At 50.8% G+C, this 15,939-nt stretch overlaps 2 protein-coding genes across 2 annotated transcripts in view; both read left to right on the top strand.

Annotated features, from left to right (window-relative positions):
- Window positions 1-5,733, top strand: part of MPST (mercaptopyruvate sulfurtransferase) — a 10,585-nt gene extending 4,852 nt beyond the window's left edge. The window contains exons 4-5 of the mRNA XM_011925688.1: window positions 1-478; window positions 5,131-5,733. Coding sequence (XP_011781078.1) covers window positions 1-478; window positions 5,131-5,429 — 777 coding nt within the window. The 3' untranslated portion in view covers window positions 5,430-5,733. The remainder of the gene's footprint in view (window positions 479-5,130) is intronic.
- Window positions 5,734-9,588: 3,855 nt separating this feature from the next.
- The window catches only part of KCTD17 (potassium channel tetramerization domain containing 17), a 29,825-nt gene continuing 23,474 nt past the window's right edge, over window positions 9,589-15,939 (top strand). The window contains exons 1-2 of the mRNA XM_011925687.1: window positions 9,589-9,673; window positions 9,798-9,865. Of these exons, the coding sequence (XP_011781077.1) occupies window positions 9,589-9,673; window positions 9,798-9,865 (153 nt within the window). The remainder of the gene's footprint in view (window positions 9,674-9,797; window positions 9,866-15,939) is intronic.

Raw genomic sequence — 15,939 nt, 5'->3', positions numbered from 1 at the left:
AAGCTGGGGCGCGACGCGCGACGCGAGTTCGAGGAGCGCCACATCCCGGGCGCCGCCTTCTTCGACATCGACCAGTGCAGCGACCGCACCTCGCCCTACGACCACATGCTGCCCAGCGCCCAGCATTTCGCGGACTACGCGGGCCGCCTGGGCGTGGGCGCGGCCACCCACGTCGTGATCTACGACGCCAGTGACCAGGGCCTCTACTCCGCCCCGCGCGTCTGGTGGATGTTCCGCGCCTTCGGCCACCGCGCGGTGTCACTGCTTGACGGCGGCCTCCGCCACTGGCTGCGCCAGAACTTCCCTCTCAGCTCCGGCAAGACCCACCCTGCTCCCGCCGAGTTCCGCGCTCAGCTCGACCCCGCCTTCATCAAGACCTATGAGGAGATCAGGGAGAACCTGGAATCCCGGCGCTTCCAGGTGGTGGACGCCCGAGCCGCCGGCAGGTTCCGCGGCATCGAGCCCGAGCCCCGAGACGGTAACACGGGAGAAGGGGACGGGAGGTAGTCGGGGGCATGGCCTGTGTCTTGAGCATTTTCCTGGACTTGACCTTTCTTTTATTTTTTTAATTTATCTTCCTTTCATTTCCTTTTTCTTTCCCTTCCCTCCTTTCCCCTTTTCCCTCCCCTTTCCTTCTTTCCACAGGGTCTGGCTCTATCCCCCAGGCTGGAGTGCAGTGGCACGATCACGGCTCACTGCAACCCCAACCTCCTGGGCTCAGATGACCCTCCCCCTCAGCCTGACCTCGCCTTTAAAGGCCACTGCATGAGGTGGGGAAGGAGATTTGACTTCCACTTGCCTGGGTGACTTTGTTTGTTAAGCAGAGCAATAATACTGGCCCCACCCCTCCTGTGCTCTGGCCAGTGACTCTCCCTAGCTCCTTGGGAACCCTGGTTGCCCAAACAGCTTTCACTCGAACTGTGAGTGAGGTGTGGGGGGGTCGCTGTGGAATGTTGGGGAGCAGGCCCCAGTGTGAGAGAACACCCCAGAGGGATGGTCCTGATCAGGGCTACCCATGCCCCTGAGGATGGTGGAATGAGGCAGAGTCGGGGGCTGCATAAAAGGAAAGTTTCTCCCAGGGGCCAAAGCTTGGAGAGCTGAGGGCGGAAGGGGGATTAAACAGAAGTGGGTAGGGCAGAGCCTTCTGCCTGTGGGCTGGATTTCCTCAGGCAAGAAGCCTGTGGGTAAGTTCTGTATAATGCGGGGAGGGGTGGCCACAAAGCAGACTGGTCAGTGGTCACACTGGTGTGAGTCTTTCAAACATCCCGTGTAAGTGTATACGGTCATTGTACAGAGGAGGAAATGGAGCCTTGCCCAGCGTCTCAAGAAACAACGCAGTCAGGGTTCAGACTCGGGAGCCCGCGCACTTAACAGCCCTGAGCAACCAGGAACTCCCCAGCCCTTTCTCTTGTGCCTTCGAGAGTGCAAGAAACTGACCACCGCCCCTAGGGAGCTCTCTGAATAGCATTACCAGGCCTACAGATTGGGTTTGGAGCCGCTTGGGCTCACCAGCATTGTTTTGGATGGCCTGAGGGCAAGGACTGTCCCTGCTCTTAACACATCCTGAAGATTTGCTCAGTACCTGGCACAGAGTCCATGTGCCAGAGAGGTCTGGTGAATTCAGAAGGTCCCTGTCACATGGAATCCTGCAAAGCGATGTTGATGTTATCAGAACCATAGGAAACAGCTGATATCCAACCATTTTGGAACCTACACAGCTGTCAGTTTCGTGTGGTTCCGCCTAATGAGAGCACCACCTTCATCCTGTTGGGTTCTCCATCTCAACCCCAGGAGGCTGAGCAGCACAGGGGAGCTAGCTGGTGGTGCCACATTTACGTGGGCTTTGTAACACATGACGGGTCATCTAATCTCTGAACCGCAGCTTTTGCCTGTGTAGAATGGGAGCAGTAACCCAGAGCATAAAGACGTGGTAGGGGCAAGGAGAGCAAGCGTGTAAAGCACTCAGCTCCGGGTTTTCATGCACAAGTGTGCTGCACACGAGAAGGTGCCTAACACATCTCAGTCGTACTGGCTCATCTATAGAATGGGAGGTGATACACGCCTAGCGGGCTTGTTGTCAGAACAAACTAAGCTCAGTGCAGCTGGATCAGTGATGAATATCACTGTCATCATCATTCCCACTCCACATCCTGAGGCCTGGCCAAGTGACCCTTGTGATGTGCCACACCAGTCCAGCAGGCAGTAGAAGCATGCTTTGCTTGGTGGGGTTCAAGGTGTAGGGACAGCCCTCCCTTTACAGTCACCACCCTGGGTTGAGAGTTTGTTCTTCTTCCTTGCTCTGAGCTGGTCTCTATGTGATCTCTGACCAAGCCCGGTTTCCGTGTCTGTTAAGTGGGATGCGTAACCCATTCCAGCCTCTCCGCGGACTCGGGAGTGCTGTCTTATGCCAGGGTCTGAGAATAGATACCGATACATGGACCAGCAGCTCCCGTGGGGGTGTCACTCCAGTGCAGAGGGAAACCAAGGCAGAAGCTGGACAAGAGTCTGAATGGCTCAGATTTGAATCATTAGTTTTTTGGAGGGGGGTTGTTTGTTTGGGTTTTTTGTTGTTGTTGTTGTTGTTGTTTTGAGACGGAGTTTCGCTTTTGTTGCCCAGCTGGAGTGCAGTGGCACAATCTCGGCTCACCACAACCTCTGCCTCCCGGGTTCAAGCGATTCTCCTGCCTTAGCCTCCCGAGTAGCTGGGATTACAGGCATGTGCCATCACACCCGACTAATGTTTGTATTATTAGTAGAGATGGGGTTTCTCCATGTTGGTCAGGCTGGTCTCGAACTCCCAGCCTCAGGTAGTCTGCCCTCCTCGGCCTCCCAAAGTGCTGGGATTACAGGCATGAGCCACAGTGCCTGGCCCAAGCATTAGTTGTGAAGGTTTATTCTGTTGCAAATCCCAGTCCTGCATGAAAATGGGAACGTTAGTAACCCCTGCCTCGAGGTGGGGCAGTGAAAACAAAAAACACCCTGGGAGTCTGCAGAGGCACAGGCCTTTCCCATCCCATTCTTGTTTTTTCTTTTTTTCTTTTTTTGAGATGGAGTCTTGCTCTGTCGCCCAGCCTGAAGTGCAGTGGTGCGACCTCGGCTCACTGCAAGCTCTGCCTCCCGGGTTCACACCATTCTCCTGCCTCAGCCTCCCGAGTAGCTGGGACTACAGGCGCCCACCACCATGCCCGGCTAATTTTCTTCGTATTTTTAGTAGAGACAGGGTTTCACCATGTTAGCCAGGGTGGTCTCCATCTCCTGACCTTGTGATCCTCCCGCCTCGGCCTCCCAAAGTGCTGGGATTACAGGCGTGAGCCACCGCGCCAGACATCCCATCTCATTCTTTCTGCTACAATCAAAATGATCTTTTAAAAATGGAAATCTAGGTTGGGCAAGGTAACTCCTACCTATAATTCTCACACTTTGGAAGGCTGAAGTGGGAGGATCCCTTGAGCCCAGAAGTTCAAGACCATCCTGGACGTGATGGCAAGCCCCTTCTCAATAAAAAGAAAAAGAAAAAGTAACAGTAAAAAAGTAAACATAGAAACCTGAGTTCCCCCTGCAGTCAGGTCAAAGCCCTCAAGTCTTACTCCAGGCCTGCTAAGGCGTTTCCATCCCCTTTAACTTCCCCTTTGGGCCTCTGCCTCCTCACTGTCTGGGCTTTCTCTACAATGACCTAAACCCCTCCGAGCAACAGGTGGTTACCTCGCCTCTCAGATTCCCTCTGCCGGGGATACTCTAGGCCTCCATCCACCCAGACCCCTTTATGTGACTGAATCCTGCTCATCCTTCGGGGCATTCTCAGAGAAACTTCCTCCACCCACTGAACCCCCAGCCAGTGTGGCGTGATGGTGGGAAGCATAGACTTGCCTGGGTTTACTCCTCCTTGCCCTCTGCCAGCTTGCACAAGCTGGTCTTTGTACTTCATTCTCTTCATCTGTACAAAAGAGAGGATAATCATTTCTTTCCCAGAGAATTTTGGGGTGTATTAAAGGAGAAACAATGGCTGACCGTCTCCAAACAGTGCCTGGCACAAAGTAAGCATTCAGTAACATCAGCTATTGCCCAGGCAAGGTGGCTTACTCCTATATTCCCAGAACTTTGGGAGGCCGAGGCAGAAGGATGGCTTGAGGCCAGGAATTCAAGACCATCCTGAGCAACATAGTGAGAACCCATGTCTATAAAACCAAATTAGGCCAGGCGCGGTGGTTCACACCTGTAATCCCCGCACTTTGGGAGGCCAAGGCAGGTGGATCACCTGAGATCAGGAGTTCGAGACCACCCTAGCCAACATGGTGAAACCCTGTCTCTACTAAAAATACAAAATTAGCCTGTAATCCCAGCTACTCGGGAGGCTGAAGCAAGAGAATCACTTGAACCCAGGAGGTGGAGGCTGCAGTGAGCCAAGATCGTGCCACTGCACTCCAGCCTGGGCGACAAGAGCAAAACTCCCGTCTCAAAAAAAAAAAGAAAAAAAAAAAATTAGCTGAGCATGGTGGCATGTGCCTGTAGTAGTCCCAGCCCCTCCGGGGGAAGCTGAGGCAGGAGGATTGCTTGAGCCCAGGAGGCTGAGGCTGCAGTGAGCCATAATTATGCCACTGCACTTCAGCCTGGGCAACAGAATGAGACCCTGTCTCAGTAATAGTATCAGCTATTGCTATTACTGGTGTTATTTTTTTTGACATGCCCCAGGCCACCCAGTAGGGCATTTTTGGAACACCCATTATGCTTGTAAGTATTCAGTTGCCTGTCTGCCCTGCCAGATTAAAACTCCTTGCCTGCAGGTGCTGCACGTTCTAGCTAGGCAGGGGTCTTGTTTATTGCTTTGCTGTCCCTAGGGTGCATGGTCAGGAAACCTTGGGGGCCAATTCTTAGGTTCAAAGTTCAGTCAGCAATTTGGTAGATGCATTGGCCTTAGGTGGTACTTAACGTCAGTATCACCATGTATAAAATGGGGTCTCCTCTAAACAGTGCTTGAGTTTTATGGTTGTGAGAATTAAATGACATGGTGGATATAAAGGATTTAGCACCATGCTTACACAGCATGATCTCAATATCTCGGGCACCGCAAATATGAGGCACCATTCATAGCACCCCTCTATTTGTCCCCTCCTCCCTGCTCCCCTGCTGTAGGCATTGAACCTGGCCACATCCCGGGTACCGTGAACATCCCCTTCACAGACTTCCTGACCCAGGAGGGGCTGGAGAAGAGCCCTGAGGAGATCCGCCATCTGTTCCAGGAGAAGAAAGTGGACCTGTCCAAGCCACTGGTGGCCACATGTGGCTCTGGCGTCACAGCCTGCCACGTGGCACTAGGGGCGTACCTCTGCGGCAAGCCCGACGTGCCCATCTACGATGGCTCCTGGGTGGAGTGGTACATGCGCGCCCGGCCCGAAGATGTCATCTCAGAGGGCCGGGGGAAGACCCACTGAGGCCGAGCAGGACGCAGGCAAGCTCGAGTGATGCTGGCCGCCAGCAATGCCTGGCCTGGGAGCTCTGGCTCTGCTTTAACCGAGAGAGTGTCTCTTCATTCAATTCAGGTGACTTTTGGGTGACATCTCAAAGGCCAGGAATCCCGTTGACTTGTTGGCTGCCCATGGGGGCGGGAGGAAAGGCAGAGGCGAGCCCTGGAGGAGGGAGGCCGCAACTCTGAGCTGCCCACATGGTGCTGAGCTGGGGCCCCGCCTCCTTTCTGTTTTATTTTTGAAGAAATAAAACCACCAAGTGCTAAATCTTTGTAGCTCTGGGGCTGCCTCGGTTTTCCTAAGGAGTCAGGGGTTCTGTCATGCCCAGTAAAGGTCACTCTGGGGAGCCTGTGGGTCTTGGACATCCTGTCTCTGCCTTCCGAGCAGTGCTGGGGCCCCAGAACTCTCCGCTCCCGTGACTGGGCTAGCACCTAGCAAGCTATCCCTTAGCCCATAATCCTGGGCGTTCTCCCTTCTGGCATCCGGGCTATTTAAGGTGAATTTTGCTGTGTCATGTCTGTGATCCCACCCAAAACTACTCTCCCACCACCTGCCCTTCTAGCAGGTAAATAGTACATCTCATTTCCAGAAGGAGATGGGTCCAGAGCTTCACAGGAGCCTGTGCCATGCCAAGGAGGAATGTTCCAGCCCAGCAGGGATATTCTAGGGAAAGGCTGAGCTGGGCCGAACTGGAGGAGAACCTGGCTGTAAACTCTGGAAGCTCACACTTGGAGGCTGGTCTCTGGAATTCCCGGAGTGGGTGGGCCCAGGGAGTTTGATTCTTTCTGCTCAAGGAGAACATCTCTCCCCTTTTCCCAAGGACAGGGGCTCCATAGTCCTTGCCCTGGATTTATCCTTTGGTGCAGAGGTGGATGTAGGTGTCTGAGAAGGCCCCAAATTCCCCCCTGCCCATCACGACCTGGATCACCCCTCCCCGCCTTTCCAGCCCCCAGGCACCATCTCAGCAGCGCAGGGGCAGTGTCCTGCCAGGCAGTACTGGGGAGATATCTTATTGGCCCTTCCTTTGGAAACAAGACCAGAGAGCGCGTCTCTGGCCTCTGCACTAGATACCAATAACGCTGCCCAGTTATGGCAACCGAAAGTCTCCAGATGTGGCCAGATGTCTCCTGGGGGACAAAAATCACCCCTGGTTAAGAACCACTGCTCTAGGGGCAAATAACACAATTAGCCACTGCAGTCAGGAACAGTGTAGACAGGGAACCCCAACGTGGAGGGGCTGCCCGATCCCCATCATGAGCACCTTCTCCCAAAAGTAGAAGTGAAGCAGTTTGGACACTCCCCTCTTGCTGGCCGGTCTTAGACAAGCTTTATTTTTTCTTCCTGGAGTGGATCTGCCCCTTGGAGGAGACAAGTTTGTCTGCAAACATGTGAGGTTCTGATCCAGCTTCTGGTCCCAGCCACTCCACACAAGGCTGCCTGACCTCAGACGTGCTGCCCAGCCTCTGCAGGCTTCCATTTCTTCCCCCACTCCCCCACCCCCCAAGATAGAGTCTTGCTATGTTGCCCAGGCTGGAGTGCAATGGCATGATCTCAGCTCCTTGAAACCTCTGCCTCCCAGGTTCAAGCTATTCTCCTACCTCAGCCTCCCGAGTAGCTGGGATGACAGGCACTCACCACCATGCCCAGCTAATTATTGGATTTTTAGTAGAGACAGGGTTTCACCATGTTGGCCAGGCTGGTCTCAAACTCCTGAACCTCATGATCCACCCACCTCTGCCTCCCAAAGCGTCGGGATTATAGACATGAGCCATAGTGCCCAGACCCGTTTCTTCACCTTTAAAACGGGCACAATAGTACCTTCCTGGCCAGCATGGTGACTCACGCCTGTAACCTCAACACTTTGGGAGGCATAGGTGGGAGGATCACTTGAACTCAGGAGTTCAAGACCAGCCTGGACAACATAGTGAGACCTCATCTGTATGCAAAAAAATAAGAAAAAAGATGAACCAGGCAGAGTGTCTGTAGTCACAGCTACTTGGGAGGCTGAGGTGGGAAGATCGCTTGAGTCCAGGAGGTCAAGGCTGCAGTGAGCCTGGGAGACAGAGCGAGAGCATATCTTAAAAAAGAAAAAAAAAGAGTATCTTTTTGAGCAGTATGAGGATTACATGAGATAATCCATAGAAACTGTTTTGCTTGGTGCAGAGTAAACATCAAGTGTTTCTTTCCGTTAGTTTTAAAGGAGTTTTATTTATTCAGCCTGCTAAGTGCCTTCTGCACTTCTGGCCCTGGAGGAGAGAGAGTGACAAATAGAATTGTGTCCCAGGCCTCTCAAAGCTTTCAAACTAGGGAGGAGAAACTAGTCTTTTAGAGTACATTTCCAGAGAGAAGGGTGTGCTGTGAAATGATCTATTTCACAACAGACTAATTTTACAGGTGAGAAAACAAGCTCAGAGAGGTTCAGTGATTTGCCTCAGGGCACACAGCTAGTTTGCTAGAGGAACCTAACTGGAGTTAGAATTCTCCAGGGAAGGAGTTTCTCCAGTGGATCTTGCCTGCCATGGTTTTCCAGATTCCAGGATCAAGGTAAGAACAGAAACACGTGAGAAGCTCAGGGAAGATGGCCACATGTTTCTCGGCTCCACAGGGAAACCTTGAGCAGTGGAATTCAATCAACGGGTTTGGGTTAGGTGCCCTTCCCCTACCCTAGTCCAACCTCCAGCAAGGAAACCAAGGCTGATCCCAGCCCTGGGCTTTTTTTCTCCTGGGAAGGTCCTCGTTGGGTATGGACAGGCTCGGAGGTGACCCGCCCAGATGTGGGAGATCTAGCTGTACCTTTCTAGGACTCACAGACCTTCAGCTTCACTTTGCAGGAGTTTGTTAGGAACGAACTAGACACACCCCCTCCCCCCAGCTCTGTCCAGCCTCCCGCAAGCCTGAACTCCTAGAATAATTAACCACTCACTGCAGGATCCTGGCCTTTGCCAGGGCCTGCCCCACCCACCCCGTGTGTTCGAGGCAGGAGCTTGCAACACTGAGCAACAAGACTGATGAAATTTTTATCCACTTGGCAAATATTTGCTTGGCGCCCCCTCTGTGTCAGGAACAGTTGGAAATGCGTTTCCCAACCTTGCCTAACCAGCTGCGCTGGAATGTTTTCCACTTCCTGGGTCATTGCCTCCAGGGATCAAAGCCCCCATCCACACAGTGGGCTGAATATGGATCTATGCAGTGATCTGGTCCTGGTGCTGTGGAATCGGCTTTGCACCAGGCCCCAGAAGGTTTGCGTTCCAGAGCCTTCCTGTTGGGGCCTCAGTCTTCTCATCTGAAAAACGGGAGCAAACTCAGTTCTGCCATGCCCAGTGTGGGTGTGATGTCACATCAGGTAAGGCTCAAAATGAAGTCAGCTGTCATACCTACTGAAATAACCTCAGCTATGTAAGCACAGTGCAGCTTTATTATCCTTAACTTATGGAGGATGAATCATTTGGGGGAAGATGAAATGTTGAAATGTTCAGGTTAACAGAAAGTGTTATTTTAAGCACCTAAATTTTTCGCCTATTAACCTGGTAGGGGTGGGATGTGGTAGGCTGATCTTGCCTGAACTTCCGGGGGCTTTGTTTGATCCCTTGATTGCACAGCGATACCTGCAGGAGCTCCTTGCCCTTAAACTGTTAGGACTTTGGGGTCCTCAGGTCCTCGATACTGAATCCTAGCTATTGCCCTTCTGGTTCCCTGTCCCTATTCTCTGGAGTCTCCCTCAGCCTACTTCAAGACGGGCCTGCTCTCTAGATAATGCCACCATTCGGATGGTTTCAATGACTGTGCTGAGCCAGTGACTCTGGAATCGGGGCCTCCCACAACTGGATTCCTCCTGAACTCAGACCCCCGAGTCGTGGTCTGCCAGGCCCCAACCCTGCTCCTCCACCCCACCTGTGTCCCCTGTCTCAGTGTGCATGGTCACCACCTGTGGGTCACCCAGACCCAGACCTGGCAGCAAGTGACCTGAGACTCTGTCCCACTTAACCACAGCTGGTCAGACCTCCACCTCTACTCCCATTGCCTTTGTCCAGGTCCCCCACCCAGCCCACACCCAACACTCAGCCTGTCTCCTCCATTCATTCCAGGGCACTTCCTAGGGACAGGCCCTGTGGCAGGATCTGGAGGCATGGAGGATAAAGACCAGCCCCGAGAGGGGGCATTCGCCTCATGGGGCGGGATAGACATGGACCCTGGCAACAACGTGGCGAGGAGTATCTAAGTGGAAACACAGAGAACCACCATGGGTTGGGGGCCTGGTTCTGGGTCTGAGAGGCACCTCCACACCTGCACATAGTCCCTTTTATGAATTCCCTGGACTGTGCCCCCTTGCTCCAGGGAGAGCTTGCAGCAGGGGACAGTTCAAAGGGCAGCCTCTGGAACACGCTGACCTCAACTCCCTGGCCGTGAGTGTGGGCAGAGGGGCCTGGATTTCCTCATCTGTGACATGGCAATAATCCACTTTATAGGATTGCTGTGAGGATGAAAAGATTTGATTCATACACAGCACTGAGAGCAGAAACTGACCCGATAAGCACCAAATCCACGGGTTGGTTGGTTTGTTGTTTGTTTGAGATGGAGTCTCACTCTGTCACCCAGGCTAAAGTGCAATGGTGTGATCTCAGCTCACTGCCACCTCTGCCTCCCAGTTTCAAGCAATCCTTCTGCCTCTGCCTCCGGAGTAGCTGGGATTACAGGAGCGCACCACCACACCTGGTTGATTTTTGTATTTTTAGTAGAGACGGGGTTTCACCGTGTTGGCCAGGCTGGTCTCGAACTCCTGACCTCAAGTGATCCACCTGCCTTGGCCTCTCAAAGTGCTGGGATTACAGGCCTGAGCCACTGTGCCTGACCACGGTGTTGTATTGTTACAGTTACTGCTCTCCTGCCCTGCACCTGCCCCGCCTGCCTCCCTTGGCTGGGCTGTAAACCCTTGAGGGGTAACGTATCTTATTGATATTTCCTGTCCTGGCATCAGCACAGCAACTGACATGGACAGGGATGTTGGGGCTCAGAAAGCGTTGCCTTAAAATATGGTGCTCTGACATGAAGCAGCCTCAAGGTCTATCTGACCTCTCTGCCTCCTTCTCTGAATTCTCTGTCTCTCTCAAAATGCAGGATGACGCTGTTCTCTGAAGTTTCTTTATCTACCTAGAAACTGGACCTGCCAAAGGGGAACACAATTACCTTTTCTGGAATATCATTAGCCAGAGGTTAAAACTCATATCCCAGAGGATATGAGACTGAACATTAAACACCACACCTAGAGCCCAAACTTCATCCCAAACCATTATCTGCTCTCTTTCCCATTCAAGGTCCAAAGAAATTATTAATTATCGTCTAGACATTGGACTCATTCGTTTCCCCCTAAAAACCATTGACTGTCCTTCAAATCGCCACGTGTCCCCCATCTCTCCTTCCCCCATGAAGAAGGGCGTATGTACCTGTACCTCACTGGGTTATTGGGTAACCATTCTGTGATTCCCTCATGCTCTGCATGTTGAAATAAATTTTGCCTTTTCTCCAATCAATCTTCCTTTTGTCTGTTGATTTTCAGCGAGCCTTCACGAGAAGAAAGGGAAGCTTTCCCTTTGTCTCTGCAGGGGCCAATGAATGTTTAACATATACATAAATACACCGTCAGGGCTGAGAGACACCCTCATAATCCTTCCTGTTTACTGTCTCCATATGCCAGAGAGGATGCTAAGTGCTTTGCCTCCATTTACTCTAACAACTCGGAGAAACAGGTGTTATTATTCTCCATTTTACAGGTGGGGGGCATAGATAAGTCAGGTGATTAAGGTTGGGAGTTTGCGATCAGCCTGGCCGACAGGGTGAAACCCCGTCTCTATGAAGAATACAAAAAATTAGCTGGACATGGTGGCAGGCGCCTGTAATCCCAGCTACTTGGGAGGCGGGGGTTGCAGTGAGCCGAGATCCCACCATTGCACTCCAGGCTGGGCAACAAGAGCAAAACTGTCTCAAAAAAAAAAAAAAAAATTCAGGTGACTTGCCCAAGATGACAGGAGAGGTTAGATCTGGGGCTGGGCTCTGAATCCTGGACAGAATGACCACAGGAGTTTTGTCCACTACAAGACAGAATTGGGGAGGGGATCACAGAAGAGGGAGCAGGCTTCTCTCTGGGTGGGGAGATGTCATAAGCCCCCTAAAACACATAGGCATGTATGCACATGCACACAAACACATGCACGTTCACATCTTTGTACACAGCTGAGGAACAGGGCAACCAAAGGCTGATTTACTTGCCTGGCTAGCTGTGTGCTCTTTGATGTGTTTCTCCAAGACTTTTTTTTTTTTTTGAAGACAGAGTCTCGCTCTGTCACCAGGCTGGAGTGCAGTGGTGCAATCTCGGCTCCCTGCAACCTCCGCCTCCCAGGTTCAAGCGATTCTCCTGCCTCAGCCTGCCGAGTAGCTGGGACTACAGGTGCGCGCCACCATGCCCAGATAATTTTTATATTTTCCGTAGAGATGGAGTTTCACCATGTGGGCCAGAATGGTCTCGATCTCTGGACCTTGTGATCCACCCACCTCACCCTCCCAAAGTGCTGGGATTACAGGCGTGAGCCACCGTGCCTAGCCTCTCCCGGACTTTTTTTAATGCTGCCTGATTGACTTCAAAGTAAAAGCAAGGGCAGGCATGGTGTCTCATGCTTTTAATCACAGAACTTTGGGAGTCCCAGGCAGGAGGATCACTTGAGGCCAGGAATTTGAGATCAGCCTGGGCAACAAGTGAAGACCCTATCTCTTCAAAAATATAAATTAGCTGGGCATGGTGGTGCACACCTGGAGTCCAAGGTACTCAGGAGGCTGAAGCGGGAGGATCACTTGAGCCCAGGAGAAGTTCAAGGCTGCTATGAGCCATGACTGCATCACTGCACTCCAGCCTGGGCAACACAGCAAGACCCTGTCTCTAAAAAAAATAAATAAAAAGAAAACAGAAACAAGAAAGCATGTGAATATGAATTGTATTCACTTCGGCTTATTCCTTTTCTTGAGGTGCCTTTCTCACCTTCTGCAAAGTGGGCAGGTAAACGCCCCTCCTCTAAACTACGGAAAGCGAATCAGGGGAGAAATTCAGTACCAGGCTGTACTTGCTTTTCCGATGGCTGGAGCTACACATGCAGCGTCTCAAGTGGGAATAAGGAGCTGAGCATGATTCTAGGTAGGAGAGATGCATGATGGGCAGGGACAGGCAGAAACTACTAGAGACAAGAGCCGCTGTGGGCTGGTTGGGAGCCCCAGGCCAGGAAGAGCATCTCTAAGAGCAGATCAGAGCTGCTGAGGGTGGTGTGGACCCTTCGGTGTGCCCACCCTCATGTTACCTGCTTGTTCACCATGCCCCTGGCTCTGAGACATTTCTGGCTACCTGGTTGCCCTTCCTCGGCCCTGTACTCGTGTCCAGCCTCTGCCATCTTGACTCAATGATCCTTGGCATGCCCCACTGAAGTGTCTGCTCTGGCCATGCCAGCTCCCACCTGAATTTGCACATCAGCCTCCCAAACCCTCCCAGGCTATCCTGTTCCTCCTTATCTATTGCGTGGGCCACGCCAAGAGCCAGGCTGAAGCAGGCAGTGGGGAAAAAGAGAAACCAGGCAGGGAGGGGACGCGTGTGACTGTGAAGGGAGGACCCCAAGACCCTGCATGGAGGCTTCGCCAGTGTTCTGCCAGTGGTCAGCTGAGGCGCTGGCCTGGGGCTTGGGCCCCTGGGGTCAGAAATAGGGCAGGATGATCAACCTGAGGTGAACAGAAAGAGGTTTTGGAACTGAGGTCCTTCCAATGCAGCCCTGGAGGGTGGAAGCAGGAAGGAGAACAGGATACAGAGACAGGAGCAGGGGTGGGGTGGGAAGCCGCCAGGAGCCAAGGGAGGAGGGGGCCAAGCCCCAGAGGCTGCGACTCGCCTGGCCTGGCCATTGTGCAGAAGGTGCGAATGTGTTAGGCTGGTTGGCAGATTCAGCGTTGGGGCAACGGATCACAGTAGAAAGTGAGGCTGAGTATCATTAAACTAAGTCACCTGCTTGCCATTTGAGGACAGGAGAGTCCAAACAGGAGTTGCAGGAACTGGGCTCTGCATTATCATCACACTGAATCATTTATGTTCCAACCAATTCTGCTGCCTTTAAAAAAAAAAAATTGGCCGTAAGAAATATTTATTAAAGACCCAAAAATAAAATGGCAGAATAGGCAATTAGAGAAAGTTGTGAATTCATGATTTCTAAATAACTGGTTTTTAAAAAATAAATTATTGGCCGGGTGCGATGGCTCACGCTTGTAATCCCAGCACTTTGGGAGGCCGAGGCGGGCGGATCATGAGGTCGGGAGTTCAAGACCAGCCTGGCCAACACAACACACACACACACACACACACTAAAAATACAAAAAAATTAGCCAGGCGTGGTGGCACACGCCTAGAATCCCGGCTACTTCAGAGGCTGAGGCATGAGAATCTCTTGACCCGGGAGGCGGAGGTTGCAGTGAGCTGAAATCGTGCCACTGCACTCCAGCCTGGGCGTCAGAGCTAGACTCCATCTCACAATATGTATTATTGTTTGAGGAGACAACACCTGTACTCTGAATAAATCTTAAAAGGTACCAAAGGATTCACGGGAGCCTCTCTCCCAGAGCAGCCCCAGTGAGTCAATTTCTTTCTCCCAGGCAAACACTATGTCAGTTCTTTTGTATCATCAGAGATGATTTGTGCATCTAAAATAAAACACATATATATGTGTATATATTTTACATATTGCCTCTCTCTTTTTTGTCCATAGCATTTTGTTTTCAGATAATATGATAGTATGCCTGAAAAACCCCAGAGAATTAATATTAATTTTATTAATTAATAAAACTCAAACAATAAAAAAAAATCAATGAGGTATACAATTAACATATGGAAAATCAGGCTGGACACAGTGGCTCACGCCTGTAATCCCAGCATTTTGGGAGGCCAAGGTGGGTGGATCACTTGAGGTCAGGAGTTTAAGACCAGCCTGGCCAACATGGTGAAACCCCATCTCTACTAAAACTATAAAAATTAGTCAGGTGTGGTGGCGTGCACCTGTAGTCCCAGCTACTCAGGAAGCTGAGGCACAGGAATCTCTTGAACCCGGGAGGTGGAGGTTGCAGTGAGCCAAGATCATGCCACTGCACTGCAGCCTGGGTGACGGACTCAGACTCTATCTCAGAAAAAAAGAAAAGAAAAAGAAAAAACTAACATATGGAAATCAGTAGCCTTCATATACTCAAATAATAGCCAGTTAGAGGATATAATGGTAGGCCGGGTGCAGAGGTTCACACTTGTAATTAATTCCAACACTTTGGAGGGTCGAGGTGGATGGAATATGAGAGGATGGCTTGAGCCCACGAGTTCAAGACCAGCCTGGGCAACAGAGTGGACTCTGTCTCTACTTTTTAAAAAAAAAAAGAGAAAGAAAGAAAGAGAGAGAGAGAGAGAGACTCTAATGGTAGAGAAAACTCTCAGTTACAATAGCAACAAAAAAAATTCAAAAGGACAAAAAAAGCAACTTAACAAGAAATGTGCAAAGCCTATTTAGGATAGCTTTAAAATAACCTCCTAAAAGACTCAAAAGCAGGTTTGAACAAATGGAAGACATCACTCGTCCTTGAATAGGACAACGCAATGTCATAAAAATGTCAGTTCTCCCTAAGATAATTTAAACATTTGACCCAACCACAGTAAAAATATCAACACGCTTCTTTATTGGGCTAAAAATGCTGACCCAAGTTCACGCGGAAAATCAAACATGCAAGAATAACAGGAAAACTTTGAAGAGAAAAAGCTACAAAGGGTCTGACACTACAAGAATACTCTAAAGACTCTCTATAATTAAAACAGTGTGTGGCTTGTGCATGAATAGACAGACCAATGGACTAGAATAGTGAGTCCAGAAATAAGCTCAAATACTCAAGGAAACTTAGTGTATGATTAAGGCATCTCAAACCACTGGGGCAAAGATGGACTTCTTTTTTGTTTAAGAGACAGAATCTCGCTCTGTCATGCAGGCTGGAGTGCAGTGGTGTGATCATGGCTCACTGCAGCCTCGAACCCCTGGGCTCAGGCAACCCTCCTGCCTCAGCCTCCCAAGTTGCTGGAACTACAGGTGCATGCCACCACACTGAGCTCCAAGTAACTCTTGAATGTGATATTTTGGCTGCTTAGACTATACATACTCAGGCAAAATACAAAATAAACAAAAAAATTCCCATAACAAATATTGAATTCTTGTTAATAGGTTTGTTTTTCATAAGGTTATAGGTTACCAGTTATAAAACTAGGAGTGGCCAAATAAGTAAGTAAATATATTAAATATACTGGGAACAAATTTTTTCCCTGTTGGAAAGAAGAAAGAAGACAAACAAATATGGAAAGGGAGAAGACTTGAATGTTGGAGATATCAGTGTGAACTCAGGATTTCTACTATAGACAGGTGCAGAAACTGTGTGT

Source organism: Colobus angolensis, unplaced genomic scaffold (assembly GCF_000951035.1).
Source record: "Colobus angolensis palliatus isolate OR3802 unplaced genomic scaffold, Cang.pa_1.0 Scaffold65, whole genome shotgun sequence".
Classification (NCBI taxonomy): Eukaryota; Metazoa; Chordata; class Mammalia; order Primates; family Cercopithecidae; genus Colobus; species Colobus angolensis.
The sequence above is the reverse complement of the archived record's forward strand: the minus strand, read 5'-3'. Positions and strand labels throughout refer to the sequence as shown.